Consider the following 23,155-nt stretch of genomic DNA (forward strand, 5'->3'; position numbering starts at 1 on the left):
AAAGAACATGTGAAAGGTTCCACACAGAATTTAAATACTGTGGTGCCAGATCATAGAATCATAGAATTGTCAAGGTTGGAAAAGACCCTTAAGATCATCAAGTCCAACCGTTAACCCAGCACTGCCAAGTCCATCTATACCATGTCTTCAAGCACTGTATCTATCCGTTCTTTAAATACCTCCAGGGATGGAGACTCAACCACTTCTCTGGGCAGCCTGGTCCAATGTTTGACCACCCTCTCGGTGAAGAAGTTTTTCCTAATATCCAATCTAAACCTCCCCTGGCGCAACTGGAGGCCATCTCCTCTTGTCCTGTCACTTGTTACTTGGGAGAAGAGACCGACCCCCACCTGGCTACAGCCTCCTTTCAGGTAGTTGGAGAGAGCAACAAGGTCTCCCCTCAGCCTCCTCTTCTCCAGGCTAAACAACCCCTATTCCCTCAGCCGCTCCTCATAAGACTTGTGCTCTGGACCCTTCACCAACTTCGTTGCCCTGCTCTGGACACGCTCCAGCACCTCGATGTCCTTCTTGTAGTGAGGTGCCCAAAACTGAACACAGTACTCAAGGTGCGGCCTCACCAGTGCCAAGTACAGGGGCACATGCAAAAGAACATTTTACTTTGGGGTAACCAAACAACAGTCTTGTTGGAGGAAGACTGAATTTCATCCTAAACTAAAAGTAGGTGCTTCAATCTGAACAAACCCTTGAGAAGTATAGGTTTAAAAGGAAACATGTATATACAAGTCAATAACATCTTCCATCACTGGACAGGCTGTTTGTATATGAAATAATCTGTCTTGCTAACGGAGAAGAAGTAGCCTAATCTACATTTGGTAGATAGAAACTTGGCTTTCTCTTACTTCTAATGCCTTCCCTATAATCTTTTTAAGCATGCTGTCTGCCTTGGTAAGAAAAAAAAAAATCCATGTAAGGAAACTGTATTTCACTTGATTTGCACAAATGGTCATTTCAACGCAACTGGCAAATACCCCAGCAATTCACCCGTCTGCATACAGTACTCCTTAAGAAGTGCGATGGAAAGCCACTTCCACAATACGTCATATCCCTATACAACTCTCTGGACTATTCAAAGGTTAATCAGATACCATCTCTGCTTGGCAGTATGCTCTAATTTAGAAGCTGAACATGCAGGCATCTGTGAGGAACAGATGCCTCTTGAGACCAGTTTTTAATCAAAAAAAAGCTCATGGCATGCATTAGGATGCATGGAGACTCCTAAATCCTAAAGGTTTATTAAGGAACATTTTAGGTTTAAGTTTAAGCAATCATATATGTACTAAACCCTTAAGTATCACATACTAAGTTTAGCATCACATACTTGGACCTTCTATGTATCACATACTAACAGCAACATGAAGCTCGTAGAATCCACTCTGTAACACAATTACAGACTATATCAGATACCCAGACAACAAACCTAGCCAAAACCCTCCTTGAATTTACTTTCTAAAACATTTGTGGTCAGCTTTAACATTAAAATGCTCCAATGTAATACACAACCATGCTTTGGTACCACATGTGTTCTGACACTAGCAGAAAATGCTACAGTGTGCTTAGAGTGAGATATTTTACCATGTGAGCGCATGATACCAGTTCTTTGAAGCTGGGCTACCAGAAAATTTCTGGGTGACTGTTTGTGTTGATATATAAAACACCAGGTACTCTTCAGCTCAACTCGGAATGCAGCTTTCAGAGGGTAAAAAAACTTAATAAGAAAAATAGTGCATAGTTGCCTTCTCCCTCTCCTCACAGTTACCTGTCAAGTATACTCTAAAGGAACAAAAATCTCACACTCATACAAAAAAAAAAACACCACAAAAAATACAAATATATATAATGTCTTACGAAGAAATTTAGTAATCAATTATGATTACACTGCATGGTAATTACTAGTGGAGATCATTTTGACAATACTTGTATTTATTCATTACCTGCTTTACTTGTAAAAACCTGAAGATTCAAAGATTTAGATGCAACATCTTGGTCTTGACAGTAATCATATCCAAAATTCACAAGTCTATGAGCAAATAAAGATCACTAAATAAATCAATTCTTCATCCACAGAGATTCATCACAACACAAATATCATGAGAACAGTCACTATATAATCAAAAGATCCTAATTAAATTATAATAAAATGTTCTTTAATGCAAGTTAAATTAGGCTTTAACCAATCCGCTCAATGCTGTTAGAAATGAAAATCCCAAGACTGCACACTGTTATTAGAAACCAACAATTTTGATTACACCTGCAAACTTCATATTCACTTACTGCAGCATTGTCCAACCATTCCTATACTTTGAAGTGAAAGCAAGTTCTGATGAAGCACTGGAAATCCAAACATTCATCATACCTGAGAACTCAGAGGCTTTGCAGCCTGACTCTACCATTCTTACGTCTGTAAAGCTACATTTTAATCTGCAATTAGGCACACTAATTTCAGCGGAAATACTCAAAAAGGAAAGCACAAAAATCACACTCACATGGAACCTGTTATACCATGACATTCTTTCAGTCTCATGCTGCCCGTGCTTTAATGGTTTCACATATCTTTAAAATCTACAAGTCCCATTTTTGCCATGCAGAACATGCAACAGAAGATTGTAGTCAGTCTGCTTTGGCCTTTTTGTTGTTGTAGGGTTTTTCTGGTTGGTTGGTTGGGGTTTTTTTGTCCCCTAGGTCTTCTGCAGTATTTTTGAAAAAAAATTACAGCACTGAAGCTCTTAGAAGCTTTGTATTTTTTCAGTAGTAACTGCAAGAGGATACACTGTCGTTTTAGGGCAACCTGCATGTGCAGTAGCACCACACTGAGCCTTCTGCATGGCAATGAGACATCCTGAGAGACACAGTTTGGGCAGGGTGGAACTCAACTACCTTCAGTTATTGATATCTGATCTAGTAGCTTTGGCCTCCATTTTTATTTACAAAGGGAATGTAAATTTTGGAATGTAAATTAAACTGATTGAAGATAGATGAGGATTAGATGAATTATGACTGAGAGTGAGACCATCCTGACTAGTTTTTCCTCAATTAAAAGGGAGCGTTAAGGAGACAAGCTTAGATGCAGTCATGGGCATGGTAGACACAGACAGAATCAGACGAATCTTAGCTTTTGAAAGTGCAGGCTGCCTGGAAATAGCATGCTGGAGGAGAAAAGTGTACAGGCAGTATCTCATAGGCTATAAAAACGAGCTACTGGTCTGGTTAACTGCCCAGTAAAACATGTAACATCAGATAAAAATGGAGAGCTTCCCTTGACAGGAATTTTGACATCACCACTGCAACATGCCCAAGATTAAAACAAATGAATTTAAATAGGTACAGAATACTCAGAAGAAGGATGGTTTAACCTATAGCTAGCTCTTCAGACAAGTTATTTTAAAAAATGGCACCAAAAAGCAGTCAAGCATTAAACTACATTTTACAGTTGACCCTGACGAAAATGAGAGGAACTGGAGGTTTGGACACAGCATTCATATTATTGTTATGTTCCAGTACCATGTAGGCAACTGCAAAGATACTGTGGTTCGGACAAATTTTAATTAGGTTTCTACAACATTACCATACATATTAAAAGGAAAGCAAACCAAAACATTACAAAAAAACCAAAAAAAACCCCAAAAAACTTACTTTAATTGTGTGTCATTTACAGAAATATCCAGGTGTGATTCCAGCTGTTAACCGAAAACAAAACCAAACCTGTTAGTGAGGTCAGTATACTGTGATTAATACGTCAGACCAGTAAAATGTGTCAAACTCATATTTGACCAGATTCAACATTTTAAGAAAATTTATTTATCCTCCTCTAATCCTTACAGTCACCCCAAAAACCATAAAATAGATTGTTTAAAAAAAAAAAAAAGAAAATAAATTGTGAGATACTTAACCTCCCACATTACAGCAAATTTCAGCCACTGGGACAACAGTCTAGTAACAGTTACCTGTTCACCAGTTATAATTTTTATGTTCTGTTCACTGTATTTTAGCTGCAACAGATTTTCCTGTCTCGCTTAAAACCAACACAAAATTAGTACATGACTTCTTTGTCTAGTGCATTTGATAACCCTGCTTTTCAATACTGGAGTGTAATATCAGTATAGTGTCATGAATGTCACTTACTTCTAGGTCAATATCTGTGCAATTCCACTGAAGTTACCTTACCGTGGTGCAATTTGAATCTGACTGAATATATTCTTGAAAAGAATATAATGCAAAAAAAAAAAACCAAAACCAAAAAACCCAGTTTTCCTCTGCAAAAGTTCCAATAATAAAAGACACTGAAACAGATCTCTGTATCAGTGCCCGGAACACATGATCACACCCCTCCCAAAACCATTGTATAATAAAATACTCATGACTTACTATTGAGTTAAAATTTTCATCAGGATAAAACTGGACGCATTTTAAAGTACTCTTTGATTCCTGGAATTAAGAGGATGTGGTTTGTAACTGACAAAATAGAAAGCATATCATATAGACTGAAAAGTGACTGGATACTCCACACCGTTCTCCACGCTCAACCTGCTTTGCTAACAGATATGCAGAAGTTAGGGACAAAAGACGACTTTAAAAACCACATATAACCCCCCACAATAGCACTATGACATGCTTCCTTCCTGTCCCAGATCATTATCTGCCAATCATCTATAATTGCGTGGGCCCTCACTTGAAGCACAGCATTACATGTCTCGCACACACTCACATTCTAGAAAGTTAAAAAAATGTTTTCCATAACTACCTATATGGCAAAAAGGACTGTATCTTATTTTGGTCAGTTCAAAAAGGGTATGTCAGAAACAAAAACAGGAATAGGTTTCTCCATCACAGTTCACTTCCTGTTATGTCCTAACACTCATATTTTTTTCGTGGCTAAGAGTTAAGAAAAATCAATTTTCATTTACGTAGAATACATCAAGTGCAAACAGTCCCTCAGACAAAACAACAAAAAAAAACCCCATATCCAAAGAATTTCAGCATTTCTAGCCAAGAACCTGCTCTCATTTGGTCACTCGGTAAGTTTGTGTACAACATAGTTTCTAGATGCGAGTTCGCTAGAACAGAAGCATTATACTCACAACAGTCTTTGGTAGATTTAGATCCTTTTGAATAAAAGACCTTTTCAAAGCCAAAAAAACTAACAAACCCACCCTTTTCTACAGAAAGCACTTAAGACCACCAGTCTTCTTGCAATTTACTATGGACAAATAGCAGTTAAGGCAAGTCTGGCTTTTGCTTTAGGTTATTTGAGGCAGGGACAGACTACTATAATGAAAAACAAACACACACTATTACCCCACACACTCAAAACTTTACTGTCATGAGATAGGCAGGAACAAACTACTCGAATGACTTTCATCTCACCTTTGGAACAATGTAGAAGAGCCTTTGTTCCATCATATCCCATTGTGCCCAAATGAGATCATCTGCAACTCTGGCTCTTGGAAGCTGACCTGAGTTTTGAATCACCTAAAGGGAAAGAAAGAACATTAGGTTGTCAAATAAGGTTCTATAATAATTATGCACAGCCTGTGCTGTAAAGGGAAAAGCAATGACAGAAGAGGCATAAATACTAAGGTGCTTGGAGGGAATATGCTACTTGTTAGCTGCACAATGTCCACCTTTGTTGTGTGCAAGGTGCTCAGTTTAAAGAGATCAGAAGCACAATTCTCAGGGTACACCTACTACCAAATATTTTCTTTGATATTTCCTTGCTCGCAAGAAATTCACCACTTAAGCTGCTCAAAATGAACAAAGAAAAACAGACAGCACTTTTCATCATCGAGAAGCGGAGAGGAGTGAAATACCACAGTCAGTTCAGAACCAGCTACGTTAACTATTGACGGAAGATGTGTTAGTTCCAAAAGGGATTTCTGTCTCAGCCACATGATGGAGAGTACTGGCAGTAGAGAAAGGGCTAGAATTGTGGAAAACTGTTGGGATTGCATAAACGCGCTCTTGAAATATGCGGGGAGATTTCACGTCAACCAAAACAAATCTGTTTTTTCTGATTACACTCTTAGTCATTACTCCACTACTGTAGTCTAGCATATAAACCTCATCTGCTTTAAAAGCAATGATACACTTTGAAGTTTTCCATGGTTTTCTCACAGTGACTGAAAATCAGGACCTTAACTTTTTCCTTGCAAGCCTACATTTGTCTCCATAAAGCGAAACATTGGCTTTCGTGACACAATTCTTTACTATATTAGATGTATGTTTATTATTAATAAGTCTTTTAAGCAAAACATCCACAATTCATTGAAGACAAATTCGTATTAAAAACAGGAAAAAGATGAGGGCAAAAAAAGACTGGAACATTCACAGTACTTGGAGTGTATCTAAGTTTTTAAATCTTTTGTTTGTTTGCTTGTTTTTTAAATGAATCCTTTACTGGTAGACCCACAATCCCAAAAGGCAAAGTTAGGAAGGTGACTCTGCAAATATTTTAAATGGCTTAAAAATGTATATACACTATGTTTACTTCCAATTTCTAACATATAGACACATTCAGCAACCAACAAAAACAATAAAATAAATAACTTTCCTCATAGATTACACGGTATACAGGTTTTTCAATCAGCTTTGTGGTTAGCTGCATAAGTTGCCACACTACCAATACTTCCTTTAATATACTTTGTGTTGCCCAAGTGTAAAACTACAAAACCAGTTAGCTAAAATTACAGATGTTTAAATTTTCAATTAAAGCAAAAAAAAAAAAAATCAAACCCCAAGATTTTTCAAGTCTTACCACTTTGTGTTCTTCTTCTGCAACAACATGAATGTCAAATTGTTCAATATCTTTAAAATATACATTAAAAAATCATTACAAACATACATTTTTATATGCTTTTATACAGCTTATTAAACAATCTCATCTCTTAGAATGCTATAAGAACATACTAGGGCCAGGAAAGTTCAACTCAGTGTAAGAGGAAGTCTGTGATACATGAACACAGGTGCCTATGCAGAGACCTGGACTCTCTTCCTTCCCTGAGCCGAGGCTGGCCTCGGCCATACCACCATTTCCACCTCGTGGAAACAGTTCTCTGCCCACATCAGCGCAGCACCATCAGGAAGAGTGCTAACTGAAACATGCCAAACCAAGCCAAGGAGCACACTTATAAAGAAAGAGCATGCAGAGCTGCATGCCTGTGCCTGAGACTATACCTTAGCCCTGTTGCACATCCTAGCGTGAATACCACCTCACAGTCCTTTCCCATGCAAAACTCCTGAAAGTTATTGGAAGTTTGCCTGTGCAAAGGGTGCAAGATTCACCCAGCAGATGTTATAAATGTTTCTGATAACAGTTCACAGCACTATGTGAATGTATTGGGAGGTGAACTCTGCGCACCTAAGTCCAGCTACCTAAAGGCTGGTGTCTAGCTTAGTGGAGAAGATGGGCCTCTCCAAAAAGATGGGAAAAGCAATCTCACTCTATAAGACTGAAAGGCAAGAGGGATAAAGAGCCTTTTCTAAGTGTTCACCTCTATCCATTCCCTCCCATTAGATTAGGCTGAACATGCAAAGTTAGCTGAATCCAATGAACTATTGTCCTATTCTTATGCCACTTGTCACACATTAAATCACAATCCACCTCATAGTCAATTGATCTGCTCTGAATTTAGATAGGCACCTATAAAAGTCTATTTTAGCTTTTTTAGAAATAAAGATAACTGATGAATGCATGAACTAAGCAAATAATTGCAAAGCTGGTCGTTCTATTAACATTGAAAAAAAAAATCCCATTAAATTATACAGTTTTTGAAAGACATTTGGAATACCTAGAATAGCTTACACTTTTTTTCCCCCTGTTTTTTTCCAGTAAAAGTCTACCAAAAATATAATCTAAAACAATCATCTTAAAGTAAAAGAACAACAATGTACTTTCAAAATATTAACTCACATTTATCTTCTGAAACTAGCAAGAGGCGACTTTCTGTAGAAGTATTTCTGCCTTCAACTGGATAAAGAAACTATACAGAAAGTTTCACAAAAGTAAGTAAATAACCAAAATAGTTTAGAACATTTATCTAAAATGGTTTTTTTTTAGCTGGTATTTACAACTTTTTAAATTAAGACAGGCACACTAATGATATTTAATTAATAAAAATAGCTATTATTACAGACTAATAGTCACCAATCACTATAATTGCAAGCTTTGGGGGATTGAAGAGAAAAAAAAAGTAGCCTTCATGTCAGAGAAATATTCTACATCTAACATTTTATGAAGTTTCTCATTTTTTTCATTCTATGAAGAAACACAGGCACACTCTCTCTGTAACAGTTGCAAGATAACATGAGATTTCTGCACTCAACCACTTTTTCTCTGTAGCATAGTGGATTAAAAAGGTTTATATTTAGATTAGTTGAATAATTTACCTGCACTCGAACACAGCTATCCACAGCCTTTAGGACTCTCACATTATTAATGGGATGAATTTCAATTAACAAGGTTAAATACTTGGATACTGCAAAAAGAACATGTTTTAGATAACATTCTTTTTTATACACAATTTTGTTTTCTAAACAGAAATTACGTGGGGGAAGAAGCAAAAGGGTACAATATTTCTAACAGTATTAAAACAATCCACTTGTAGTACCTGACTGTAATAGCCGACTTACTCTTTCTTCCTCTGTATATTGACGGAAGCTGACCGCTAAGGGGGGGCGGGGGGGAACAAAACAAAAAAACAACCACAGTGAGCATGCATATTTGATATTAACTTTATTAAACATTCTTGGAGAGCAAGCATCACAATTTTTTTTATCAAAAACATATGTGTTAAAGGAACAACAGAAGCTCTTCTAGATGTAGGAGGCATGTATGTATAAATGCAGGAGGAGGAAGTGAACAAAGGGTCAGCATGTCTCTGATTTAATTGTTTTACTAAAACAGCAATATCATTACAGATGTGTCTTACGTTGTTACCTACATTATTTGGTCATGGATCCACTGAAATGCGTAGACTGCTGTGGGCAACATATGAGCCAAAACAGATTTAAGTAATTCTAGACCCAAATGTATCATCCTACTAAACTAAATCATCTTTACCATGACACAAAAAAATTTAATGATAAAACTCATATTTACCCAATAACGTCCTTTCATTGTTGACCGAACAACTGATTATGCGTAGATCCCTCTCAAACATATAGAGGTGCTAGAGAGAAACACATTAACGATAATTTTTTTTAACTATATAAAGAAAACTATCTAATTACTCCTCCTTAGGAAAACACTGCTGACCAGTACACCTTTTTTATTTTTAAAGCAAATCATTTCACAGCCAGAAGAACCATGTATCAAGCCTCAATTGTATCACTTCTCCTTTTTCTCATTTGTTTGTTTCTTACTGGTTCTTTCTATGTTGCCACTAGAGCAGCACAGCAGACCTTTATGTAAATACAAAATTTCACCCATTTCATACTGTTATGGGGACACCTGCAAAGGCCTGTTAATCATGATTCTAGCCACTGAATTGCAGTACATTCAGTTTTAGAATAATTTCTTACAAATGGTAGCACCAAACAGACTGAGGATGCACACATATGAAAGAAAACCCAAAACATTTACTTCTTAACGCACGTTCAGTGTGAAGAGTGGACAGGGCTTGAATTGGTTGTTTAGAAATAAAGATTGCAGACATGATGCTTTACTATTCCCAAGTCATTCAGATGTTCTGTAATGCTTTGCATCTTAATACTACTGAGCATCATTCAAATACCTTCTCTCATCCCTCTTCTGTTTCAAGCAAGCATATACTCCTTAAGGACATAACATACTGTGTTGCAAGGCATCAAAATCTGAAATACTACAGCAGTGTCTTCACCAGGGAGAAGCCCGGTATTGCTCTCACCTCATTTTGTTTAGTTTGAAGATCGTACACTCCAATGTGAGTATTTCTCCGATTTCCCTATGGATGAAAACAAATTAGCACTGGCAATGTAAATACAGACAAAGTTAAACATTTTTATTTTTTTTTCTACCTCCCTCTCCCTCTTCCCCCTGCCCCTTCACACACATCCTCACACGCTTCCCTGCCCTATAAACAGGCAGTTAATTATCTAATTCCAAGAAAGCAAGGCAAGACACAGAACAAAGATTTTTTTTTTTTTCTTCCTTTTAGAACTAACACATGGGATAAAGCTGAAATGTGGCCAATCCACAGCCCACAAGCTGTTGCATAAGCAAAGTGCCTCTCTCTCACTTTGGTTCTAAACTTGTTTTAGTTATAGGCAGTAGGGCCAGGAAGAGAGATGTCTGTACAAGAATGAAAGGGGATGCTATGGCCCCTGGAAGATTTAAGGCTGGTATTCCATACCTCACCAGCTCAGTGGGTCATTGCTCCAAACGGGAGCACAGAAACATCAAACATCACCAAACACAGCTTCCAGTGATCTGGCTGCAGTCTGGAAAAAAGATTTCGGCTTGCCTTAGGAAATGATTGTTTGAAGGCTAAATATATTTCACAAGCTCAGATGACACCATTAGCCTGCTGCCTTTGAAAGGAAACATAATACACATCCTTTCTAGCTTATTGATAATAACATACAATGATTTTGTTTGGGGCACTTCTAAGACTATACAAATCAAAACTTTTCTTCTTGGTAATTTTTACCATGCTTTTAATTTTTTTTTTAAATATTTTGAAAATTCTAAATAAATTCTGCTTGGCAGCATATGCTGTATATCAAATCAAGCTGAAGTATATTAATGTACTCTAGGTGTAGGCACTAAATTACTCAACTGTGAAAATTAAATCCAGCCACATAGGCTTGTACTGAAACAGTGAGCATCGTTGTGTTTAACTACAGCTTGGGGGGAGAGGGGAGAAATCTGTGGTTATTTACAAAGTTATGGCATCTTGCTTTGTGAAGTTAAAACAAAAGCCTGAGTATTGTCTTCCTAAGGGGTCTGTTTCTGAGTGTCTCATTATTGTTGTGGCAATGACAAAAGTCTTTGACTTCTGATTTAAACAAGGAAAACAGAACGTCTTTGTATTAAGACACAGGCTTCAGGCCTCCTAATTTAAGGTTAAGCAAGTGCTTTCACAAATAGCTGTTCTTTCCAAGTGTGTCTGAAACGCTAACATCCTCTGTACTTAGCTACTAAAAAATACACTTTACAAGACTGGTAACAGCACTACATCAGTGCCCCTATCTCTGCATAAGCCACGACGCTTGTTTTCATGTTTACTCTAAAGATTCTTGTATTGCCTTGCAAAATAGAAGCACTGACACTAGACTTTACTTCTGTTAAAAAATATCTTCCTTTACACCAACTATCCATGTCACGACGGACAGACACTGTCAAAACTACAGTACAACGCGATACTCTAAAATAAGCTTGAAACTAAAGCTCATTCTCCACCTTCCCAGTTTCATGCAGAATGCAGTTGATTTTCTTCCACTTAGCAGATGAAGGTTGTTTTCTATTTGCACCTATTAGGAAACAAGCCAGGGCAGCTCAGTTTAGTTTACATCCTTGTTTGCGCACCATCCTCACTGACAATGTCACAGCTAAAGTTTGCTGCTCTAAAACCAACAGGAAAGGCTCACAGACATACAGCTGTGTCTTGCAAAAGTGGTAGCTCATTAGTTATAAATAGTTTATCATGAAGGGGGGAGAGAGAGAGAAAGAGATATTAAACTGCCTTAACCCAGTAAGATTGGTAGTTTGTTAGAAGGTGTAATTACATTGTGATTTCTCCAATGTAAGTTTAAGGAGGCAGAAGGACTAGCTGCAGACACTAAAAGCAGTCTGTTTTCCCCAGGTAAGCTTTCCAGTGCGATGATGTATATTAGCAGAACAGAACAGCAAAGTACAAAGAATACTTATGTTTTATAACGAGTTTGTAGAAATTTAAAGGAAGTGTCAAATTGGGGCCTAAAACTACTTGTCATTTGCTAAGATGCATACACCAAGACTCTTTTTTCTTCTATGTAAATATGAATGGATACTCCTCTTAAAAGGCTTGCAGTAAAATCCAAAACCACAGAACTATACCCATATGTTGCCAATGGACTGTTTCAGAAAAGGAAACATTTGGATTGAATCCTTGTTAAGTCAGTAGTAAAGTGTAAAAAGACAGACACACAATCCTCCCAACACTCGCTGTTTTTTAGCGTTCTACTCTTGAGAGAGGAAGAAAAAAATTCAGTCCTGCTTTAAGGTATCATATCGCAAGGTGTGACTGCAGCTGACACAGACATAACTAATGTGACAAAAGCACGGACATAAGGCAAGGCACAGCGTTAGCAGCTCAGCACACTGTGCGAGTGCTACACAGCTACAGCCTGGGCCAGCACATGTGCGCCTACCAACACAGAAGCCACCTAGACTAACACACGCTTTGGGGCAGACATACCCACATGTTCCTATCATGCACGCAGACAAGCGTGGAGGTATTGACTCCCATCAACATCAATGCATCTAAGTGGGTACCAACACTTTCAGCTGACGAGCACAATCTTTATTGATCCAAGAAAGAAATGTGTACTATACACTATGAACAACTTCTCTCTGGGAGAAGCTTCATATATTTAACACAATACCACCTTAAGATACATTTGTTCTTTGTGAGAAAACTCCAGGAAGTATTTTCCAGTTTGCCCATTAGCAAGTGTAAAAAACACTTATAGTAGAAGCAAACAAAATATGTCAGCATCCTTCCCAATAGAGGAATAAATAGATGCTGTTCTTCAGCAGGCTGACTCACTCAGGGGAAAAAGATCAGACTACTTTATCATGGTAAGAGAACAGGAAAATAAAAAGCAGCAGCATCCCCTTTGGGAAGGCATTTGAGAGGTGAAAACTGCAGCACAGTTGTGCAGTTTGCTAGTTCCAGTTCTCAGGCTTTGCCATCCAGCCATTCCTACCACACAGGCTGCAGAGGTCTCTTTATTCCCAAAATTAGGGAAGAGAAACTACAGTGAACATTTTCAGTGACTTCCTATGCAGCCTTTACCTCTAGGTTCAGGGAACTAAGCCTAGGTGTTTAAACCCTCCTAAGAGTCATTGGCCTATTCAGTAAATGGAGACTTGGGGGTATTTGTCCACTTCCTCCACCCCACACACCTCCTCCCAAAGTACAGGCTACAAGTGGCCAGTTCTCTAAACTCTGCCAACGGTTCTGATCAGATTCCTACTGGCTACAGTGGGAGCTTAGACACCTAGCACGCAGGCAGACGCCTATGTTTATATGTGCGAATCTTCAGCTACAACTCATCCCTTGTGCCAGTTGCAAGAGCCTGAACAGCATACAAGGCAGTTGGAGTCCACTGTCAGAAGCCCAAAAAAGCTTAGTGTGAGATTCCATAGATGCTAGAAAGCAGCAACACCACACATACACAATACCAGATCTCCTGCTGGGAGCTAGATGGGTTACTTTCATTAAGTCTTTCGAGAGTTTTGAGCAATGCAAAAAACCCAAACTTGACACATTCTTTAGTGTTGTTTTTATGGTTACTGTTGTCTTGTACAGACTCCCCTCCCTATGTTTGTACTAAAGGAAACATCCACCCACAGTTAAAGTGTATTATACCTTGATGAAGGCCTCACCTCTTCCCTTAACCCTAGGGAAGCTGGCAAGTTTTAGCATTGTTGAGCAGGAGGGAAACAAAAGGCAGCCCTGTTTTACTGGAGCCTGCTATCTCCAATCTATACTCTTCAAGAACCAAGATCCTCCAGAATCCAGTTGGGTCCACAGATTTCTCCAAGATGCACAGAAAAGAACCACAGCTTGTCTCATGAAGGGGACACCTTCTCAAACCATTTAAAAATCTCTTGGAACTACAGGCGTTTCAACCTAAAAGCTATACATATGCCATGGAGAGCAGAATCCTATGTTAAAAAGGATAGCTCTAGATACTTCAGACTACTTGCAATAAAGTGCTATAGATGAATCTTAAAGTAACAAAGAAGAAAGGCAGAAACAGAGTTAGTGTTAGATAAACAGCATCTTAAAATATATATTGGTAGGGGGAAACATATTTAACTGAAGCAGTACATGTGACTTTAATAGTTAGACTTTCCCTGAGAAATTCTGAGGGTGAAAAAATGTGCTGCTTACAAAGAGTTTATCTGTTAAAGAAATGGCATTTCATTCAGGGTGAGATTCTGGTCCCCAAAAAAAGCAACAGCAAAAACCCTATGGACTTAAGCAGGTCAGTACTTTACTCTCCGTTTCACCACTCTTAACCTTTGTCTGAAGTAGAGACAGGTATTTTCCCATTGCCCAACCCCCCATGTTGTAATCAGTGCAGTTTTTGTGTTCTAACCCTCACTGCAAAAAATGTTAAACTACAAGGACTCAATTAGGCATAGATACACATACAGAGTTATTCTCTGCTATGTTTTTATTAAGTTCCGAGACAGACTTACCTTCCAGGTATAAATAATTTTTCCATTTCTTTCAACATTTACAACGTAGAGTGCTGATGAATTCTCAGAAGCATCTGAAATGATAAGTATCAAAAGGCATAGGATATTCATTTGAGCTGGTTCATCATACAATTTATGCAAAATTAAGAAAAGATACTAAATACATTTTTACATATAAATACTTCTTTGTACATGCCAAAACTACTCCATTCTGGAAAGAAAGAGAGAATATTTCTTACACCGTGATTTAAATCTGATAAACTTCAACACAAAATAATTAAGGGGCTTCAAAACACACAGGAAAGATTTACGTAAACTCCTAACTCTTCATTATAATTGCAAGTCTAATGGCCGCTACCTTTTGTGATGAAAATGGAAGTGCTTTTTCAATATCTTCCATTCACAGAAAAAAAAAAAAAAACCAAACAACAAATTGCATTTATCCATTATACACAACATGGGGTTCAAACAGTTAAATTGCACTCCAGTCCTCAGAACACTACAGGGAGATAGAACTAGCCCAAGGAAAAGTGTCACTTGCTCCCACCTGCCCCTTCAGCATCCCAAAGGAATGCCTGGAAATAAACTACATCTTCAGAGATTAGCTCTACAACAACATCCCCTCCCCGCCAAAACCAAAGAACCACAAGATTAAGCACCATATATACATATATATATATATGCGCAACATACCTACAGGTACAAGTGAATTAAGCAATGCAGGACAAGACATATGATGTGAGGTGTGAATGAAAGAGTAGGGTTAAATGGGAAACAGATCAGCAGGAAGCTAGGATGGACACAGAAAGAGAAGAGCACATCTGGACAAAGCAGCACAAAATAAGTAATAAAGAAAAACACCAGAAAAAAAAAAAGATAAAATGTCATACTCAAGATGACAAAAACACATGCTTTCCTGATGCTGCTTTTCTGCTTTTTAACTGCCGCAGTCACCAAAAATGTGTTTATCTCAGATAGAACTTTCACTAAAGTAGAAATTTTGCCCTTAATAAGGTTGACAGCTGTGTGATTGGTCCTACTTTTAAGATAAAGGTAGCTTGTGGTTCACTAGGCATCAACAAAAAGAATTCTCTGCAACTCTCGGCAAGCATTTAGTCAAGTTCGACACTATTTACTTTGCAGTTATCACAAAGCATTGAAAGAAGACATGATAGTTTCACAAGCCTGATACTATGAACTGGCTTGTGCAGCTTGCAGTGATAAGAAAAAAAACTTTTAACAAGTATTATCAGAAGGAAATAAATTCTATATTTTGTTGTGGGAGGACAATGAAAAACCTTAGTGTACATTTAACACCACATCACTTTCTACTGGTTTCAGATCACTCGAAGTACACTACAATACCACGACATTAGGGCTAGCCTGTGACAACTGAGAAAGTCTCAGATAACCATATATTCTGCTCTTCTTTTAGTGGAAGCTTCCCGGAATTTAATCACCACCTCAAACTTTCAAGATGAGTCCACACTTCTCTCTTACACAATACTTCCTCAGAACAGAATTTAGCTAGAGAAGATAATCCACAAGAAATCTCCATGTCAATGAATTTCTCTATCACCCGACACAGAGATCTTAAAGGTGTTGAAAATGTTCCATGTCAGAAGTGGGTTTCATGTCACTGAACACTGTCGGTGGGAACACGGAGCCCAAGAAGAAGTGGCAATCATCTCTGCCTTTGGAAAGTCCTGCAGTAAAACTCTGCATGTAGAATTACCACTTCTTCCTCATCCCCACAGCCGAGATCAGCAGATGAAGGGCTGCAAAAGAGCCAACCCAACCTGCCTGCCCCGCAAACAACTCTTATCAACGTACTCAGGAGAATGCAGAGTTTGATTTCCTGAAGGCCATTATATGCAGCTCATCCAAAAATAAGTGGAATAAAGAGAACAAGGCTGGTTCTCTTCACCTGCCGCTCCCCTCCCATCATCACAGCTACTCCCAGCCCTCATTCAATTAGAGATTCTCACACACTATCAAGGGCTTTCAAGTCCTCAGGAAAGAAAATAATATGAATAACTATAACATCTGAAACCACTGACACAAAAGTACCGTGACTCCTTAAAATTACTTGCTTTCTGTGAACAGGTATTTCTTTGATGTTTAAATGAATCTTTTAAAATTTCTACCTCCCACCTTCACATTCCTAATACAACAGCACTACATCAGGCGAAAAAGTCAGTATACACAGACAAAAGTTGAAACGCAATACAGCAATGCTGGTATCTGATCAGATGCACCTTCCAACCTAGATTCTTCCGATTCTGTATTACCAGGGGCATCTACTGAGCAAAGAGTCCGTATTAAATTTTAAAAAGCTGAATACGATTGTCCCTTTCCCAAACACAAGTCAGCACCATTTTGAGATCGTTATGACATAACTGCATGGGTTAATTGACTCATTGAACTCATCACAGCTGAACTGATAGATTCATAGATGAATTGATTATGTGTGAAGAATTTCAGAATTTTACCTCAAACCCCTTCAGTACACCATTCAACAGTTGTTCAATAAACTACCAAGTACCTGTTAAATAATTTTAACAGAGTTTGTAACTGATGGCTTGGTAAATAGTTTTCTTTTATAAATAAGCTGGTACTTTCTGGTACACCTCCAAAGAAGTTTTTATGAAACTATTTGATAACAGCCCCTCAACATGCAAAGCCAGTTAAATATTTTGAGTTAATTAAGCAACCAAAGGAGTTGAGGTTTCACACGATGCATCAACAACCATCTATTTCTACTGAAGTAACAATTATTATTTTTTTTTTTTTTTAGACTAAGGTTTCCATCAGTTTCTGTAAAGCAGAACTAAGCCATCTGCCCTGCAGATGAATGAGAACAAACACAAGCAAAAAACCACAGGGCCAAGAATACAGTGGGGTCATTCTTTTTTTTCCAACCACTACATCAAGCGCTCGCTACACTATCGCACACTGCTGTGACAGCTAACACTTTTGTCTAATTTTAACTAGCACTCATTTACCACGTAGACAAAAGTGTTTCTCCCCCCCCCCCCCAAGAAAGGGGAATAGCGTGGGAGAGGGAGTCATGCTAAAAGTCTCGGGGGGGGGGGGAGGAAAAAAAGGGTGTGAAGAAGCAGAAGAAAGAAACAAGCTGTGGAGCGCCGCAGACGCGCGCAGGTGCTTTCGGCATGTGAGAAGTTCCTTGAAGACACCAAACTGCCCCGCCTCAAGCCGCCGGCCCGGGAGGGACGAGCCCCCTCGCAGTCCTGCGGCCGGGGGCGGGCGCGGCTCGCTCCTCCGGAGCCCGGCCGAGGGGGAGCCAGCGGCCGCTCCCCCGGCCCCTGCTCGGGAGGGGGCACCCCGCCGCCGCCAGCACCCCCGACCCCGCCGCGGCCGGGGGCGGCGCGGCGCGGCCCAGCGCGCAGGCCCCTGGGGGTCTCGCCTCAGGCCCCACTCCTCCGCCCGCGGGAAAGGGCAGCGCATCGAGGCGGCTGGGAGGGAGCGGGCGGGCGGCCGGAGGGAGGGCGGGCGGGCAGGGGCTCTCCTCGGCCCTCCCCGGGGAGCGCCACCCGCCGCGGCGTTACCTAGGGCCGCGGCCCAACCCCGCGCCGCCAGCCAGGGGACCACATCCCTCTGCAGGTCAAACTCGGCTACCAGGTGAAGCAGCATAGCGCCCTCCTCTCGCCCCGGCCCGCCGGGGACGCGGGGCGGCCCGCCGGCCCAGCGCGGCCCCGCTCCGCTCCGGCCGCCAGAGCTCCCCGCCCCAGCGCACCGGCTCCCGCGGGGCGGCCGCCGCCATGAGCCCGCCCCGCTCGGGCCGCCTCGGCGCCCATTGGGCGCGGCGGGTGTCACTCAGCTGGCGGCGGCGCGGAGTGGCTGGGCACGCTCCCGCCTCCCTCCGTCCCCCTCAGCCGGCGGCGGGGCGGGGCGGGGCGGGGCGGGGCGGGCTCGCTGCGGGCTTGCGGCGGTGCCGGTCCCGCTCCGGGGCCCGGTGGTCGTCCGCGTCCTACTGGGGGACGGGAGCAGCGGGGACAGCGTCCCCGAGCCCCGCCACGGGGGGCAGCCTGCGCGCAGGTGAGCGGGGGCTTCAGGTGGGCTCGTAGGCCACCTTTGCCCGTTGGAGCTGGCGCCCAGGCCCCTCCCGAGGCGTGCGGGAAGAAGGGGTGATCCTTTTTGAAACTTCCCTCACAGAGTGACTCAGAGCGACTTAAGCAGTTGCCTGTGGGTGAGGTCTGGTGTCAGGCTTCAGCCGCTCCGTGGCCGCTGACCAGAAGGCCCCAGCCATCTGTTACCCTCCTCGCATTCCCCCTGGAAGGGTAGGTGTTTTCCAGAATTTCCAGCAGCGTCCCTGTTTTCTGAGATGATGCACTCCGCAATTGCTTGTTGAATAGATCGAGTCTGTCTGCGCAGACTGCTTTGGCAGAGCTCAGGATGTCCTCTCAGACTAGGCCTGGCCTGATCCTGCTTTTCATCTGTCTACCAGCAAAGGAGGTAGAGCTTAGTATAATCTTAGGGTTTTTTGTGGTTTGTTTGGTTGGGGTTTTTTTAGCTCTTGAAAATATTTGTAGTGCTGATAAGGTGGTACTCCATGGCTATCTATAGCCTGCCTGTAATTACCATTTCCCTTCTGACATGCGCTGGCTGATGTCAGCCAGCTAAAAGCAGCATAAAATGGATAGTCTGTAAGGGCACACACCAAGCTAGATGTACGCCGAGTACAGAACAGCTTGAGCCAGTTCTAAGATGTAATCCAGTACCAGTTTTTTTCCCCTCATTGCTAAGCTTCGGAGCTATATAAAGACCAGATGAGAATCAGGTATGTCTGCAAAGTGTGGATGAAAGGCAAGTTGATAATCGAAATGCAAATCAGACATATGCTTTCTCTCAAACTCCGTTTTGCCAACTTTTACAATTTTATCACAAGTTTCGTAATCGGCATTCTTAAAGCTCCTTGGATCAAGTGGTTGTGCAAGAATTTCAACTTATATTTTCACTGTTGTGAAATAAAGCTTGAAAATGTGACTGGAATATTTATTTCAGAGGCAAAAGTAGAAAACAGACAAAAGGTGCCAAATGGATGCATTTTTTAAGAGATGAGGTGGGGCTAATTCATGATTATGAGTATTTCAGAATGTCACAAGCGGAGACGCAAGCAAAGGAGGGAAACAGAGCCAACAAAATGACTGATTCTGTAATTACTTACAAAAAGGGAAATTTTCACATGGAGAAAATCTCCCGTGCCCAGAGCTATAGAGTGCATTTAAGGCCAGGATGTGGCCAACTGGCAGAATTTTTGCTTCTGCTGTAAAGCAAAACAAAAAGAAATGTGGAGACGGGTAACAAAAGAGTCTACCTATAACAGCAGGCACTCCAAATGCAAAACAAAAAGAAAGAAAATATCGCTGCCTAGTGTGATGGTCCTGCATTTAAAAATAAAAACCAAACAAACAAAAAACAAAGCAACTGTCACTGTTCTTTTGTTTCAAAATCAACCGTGTCCCTTATTATAGTTCTTGAAAGAGAGCCCACATAACTGATGGATGAATTATTCTCTAATATTTACAGACCGAGAATCATATGACAATGCGGTTCTTCTAGAGTATCTTATGCAATATGTGAAAGGCCTTTCAGACAGCAGGAGCTGCACGGAGTTAACCAGAGTAACTGCTGGGTCTGCGGTAGAACTTAAGCTGGTTAACATGATTAAAGGAAATTGGAAATGTTCTTAGATGATGTGAGCTGGTGAGTAGCTATGCAGGCAAGTGGGTGTGAAGGCGATTCATTCACTTGTGGCCTATGCATAGGATCCATTCCACAGTCCTTATTTGGGGAAGGGCTGGAAGAGTTTGTACAAGTTGCTGGAAGAGTTTGTACAAGTGAAGACTTCACTGTCAGGTGTGTAGTAGGAAAAACCTTTCTTGTTGAGGCAATAGTTAACAACAAAATTTCCCCTCAGACTGTGTTTTCACTGCAAAGGACTCTTCATTATTTTTGTATGCCCAACATATGTTTGCATTATCTCACTGAAGTTTATAAATACACTTTCTTAAGACTCCTGGCGTAGAGTGGGACCTCACCTCCAGTGCACCATCGTGGGAACTCTGATGTTAGTCCCTGAAACCGAGCAAGATAAATTCTCTCAGGAGTTTCCCTATCTTTCCAGTTAGAAGAAGGAAGTGGTAGCTTGACAGATGAAGACATTTGAGAAATGGGAAGGGATGAGGTGATTCATTATGACTATCAGGATTTAGAGATACAGAAACATGAGAAGAGCAACCACGTAGAGCTGGGGAAGATGGCACCAGCAGGTGCTGAAGGAATTGATAGAAGCAAGGATCCAGAACAGAAGGGAATGAGGAGGAGGGAATCTGGAAAGACAAAACAAAGGTTTGTAACCTGTGTAGAACTGAAGTCAGTCTTCCCAGAATTGAAGTCAGGATTCCTAAGTTCCTCTGTTGTCCAGCAAATGATTTGAAATCCACTATTTTCCAGTGGCTTATCTATACAAAAAGACAAGATATTACTTCTGCCAATTTCTTTGGTTCAAGTGGTAAAGGTTTCTTTGCAACTCTTAAAGGTCCAACACTGCTGATGACCCTTGGGAGTGTCATTATGATTCCATGGTGTAATTATCGGTGCTTTCTCAAAAAATCACACACAATTATACATAAAAATGACCATAAAACCACTTCTGGTTTAGATAACAGTCTCATTTGTTGTATCTTCTTTCATTTCTAAAACATAAGCCATGCTATGTACAAAATAAAAGGGGACTCTTAAGGAAAATGGACTGTATATACAAGATTAATGATATTTCAAAGAGAACTAATTAAGCTTGTATAAACAGTGCTTTTTTGGCAATTTCTCATTTTTAAGAGCTTAATTTACACTCATGATATACATTAGGAATACATATATCTGCATTCAGTTGCCAAAAATATATTTAAGAGAAAGCAGATGGTTTCCTGCCTGTTTGCATGTTTATATAGTACAGAGGAAATACTTCCAATCAAATAAATGAGTTTCACAGTAAATGGAGAAAGTGATGCAGTTTCTGAATTGCTTAACTTTAGCAGTCAGACTTTTTAAATTATCAGAGGAAACATGATAAAACGCTGACAAATGATGTCAGCATGAACCTTAAAATGAAACGCAGAGTGCCTGCTCACTAAAACGTGCAAGATGATAGATACCCCATCTTTCAAGAAACAACAGACAACCGCAGATTTGGGGCTGTGCAGTCCTACATTTAAGGAACAAGCAAATGGTCTTGCGTAAGACTTTGCAATGCCATGAAGAAAACTTAATGCACTGCTGCTCTTTCTCCTCAAGATACCACTAAGTGTTTGCTACAGCCACTGTCACCTGAATACACCTCATACTTTGAAGTAGGATGGGGTTTCTTCTTTCTCTTCCTGTGTTCCCATAGTTATCTGCTGTTTTTATTTTCTTGCTTCTACCTTTAATATCTATTTCCTTCACAACTGTAAAAAATAGTACACAGATTTAGAGCTCGTTATGTAAAACTCATTATTCCCTGACCTATCAATCTGGCTATGCACATTAGAGGCCATACCTACAGGCCCAGAGATCCAGGTTGAATTCCTAGAAGCACAACACATTCCTCAGAAACCACAAAGCTGACTCATTCAGAGTACGTCAAGCAATAACTCAGTACAGTGTATTGTGCCACCTCAGCCCTGATACATAGAATTAAAAGCTTGATGCAAAAGCCATAAGCATCTAAAAAACCCCTTACACTTCCTTCAGCAGGCTTTGAATTAAGACAGAGGGCCTGATGTATTCTTGATAACATCTGCCAACTTTGCTAGGTGGAGAAAGAAGCTCTTGGTTTAAAAAAAAAAAAACAAATTCATATCTCTGCCAAGTGAAATTAATGTTTTAACCCATTTCTGACTTTTGCTTCCTTTTTGTTTGAACCATGAAACCAAATAGTGAATTTCACTTTCTATTTATACTCAGTTTCCCTTTCTGATTACCATGCTCAGTTAGTTTGGGTTTCTAGAGCCAGGCTGAAGCTGTGTGCAGGCACAGGAGCTGATCATGACAGAGCAACCTCTGGGATAGGGATGTGAAACTAAAGCTCTTAACAAAAAATGACAGATTAAATTTTTCTTTTCTTTTTTTTTTTTTTTCAATCAGGAATCTGTTCCCACCTTAGTAATGGGAGGATCTCCCTCGAATTTTTAACTGGAGTGGGTCTTGACCATAGTCAGGCAAATCATCAGAAAATGGTAGCGGCCCTACTGATTGCATTGTAACCAGCATCAGCATTTTTTACCACTAACAACAATGTCTGTGCTAATGGCATATGTGCCTATCGTCCCTTTTCGAACAGTTCATGTGGCAGGAATTACAAAATCATACCTTGAAACCAGTGTGGGGCTGGTGAGGCATTGGCCCCTCTCCTGGCATTGACGGATGTAACATACCTTTCAGTTCTCGCAACAGAATAAAGCTTTGTTCACGGAAAAAAACATGCGGAGCCATAAATCATCAATGTGTTCCGCATCAGGAAATTATACTTAAGACTTCTTACAAAGAATGAATATCTGAAATAATTATTTAAACACATGACAGCCTGGCAAACAGCTCATGACTTCTTTGGGAAATACTGCTTACTGAGGGCAACCTCTTTTCCCGCCGTTCTAGCAACAGAGGGTTTATTGTCGTTGTGTCTAGACAGTTGTTTCCTTGAAGAATATTTTCAGCCAGTCAAACACAAAATACATAAATAAATTGTTT

General features: G+C 40.4%; 1 protein-coding gene across 1 annotated transcript in view; it reads right to left on the reverse strand.

Annotated features, from left to right (window-relative positions):
* GSAP (gamma-secretase activating protein) overlaps window positions 1-18,096 on the reverse strand; it is a 48,406-nt gene extending 30,310 nt beyond the window's left edge. Inside the window, exons 1-12 of the mRNA XM_082309086.1 lie at window positions 17,974-18,096; window positions 14,405-14,478; window positions 9,879-9,935; window positions 9,113-9,182; window positions 8,622-8,678; window positions 8,401-8,489; window positions 7,925-7,994; window positions 6,770-6,819; window positions 5,383-5,487; window positions 4,384-4,443; window positions 3,652-3,695; window positions 1,953-2,038 (exon numbers count right to left, since the gene is read on the reverse strand). Of these exons, the coding sequence (XP_082165212.1) occupies window positions 1,953-2,038; window positions 3,652-3,695; window positions 4,384-4,443; window positions 5,383-5,487; window positions 6,770-6,819; window positions 7,925-7,994; window positions 8,401-8,489; window positions 8,622-8,678; window positions 9,113-9,182; window positions 9,879-9,935; window positions 14,405-14,478; window positions 17,974-18,058 (847 nt within the window). The 5' untranslated portion in view covers window positions 18,059-18,096. The remainder of the gene's footprint in view (window positions 1-1,952; window positions 2,039-3,651; window positions 3,696-4,383; window positions 4,444-5,382; window positions 5,488-6,769; window positions 6,820-7,924; window positions 7,995-8,400; window positions 8,490-8,621; window positions 8,679-9,112; window positions 9,183-9,878; window positions 9,936-14,404; window positions 14,479-17,973) is intronic.
* Window positions 18,097-23,155: the final 5,059 nt, after the last annotated feature.

The sequence above is a fragment of the Platalea leucorodia genome (genome assembly GCF_965183815.1).
Source record: "Platalea leucorodia genome assembly, chromosome: 4".
NCBI lineage: Eukaryota > Metazoa > Chordata > Aves > Pelecaniformes > Threskiornithidae > Platalea > Platalea leucorodia.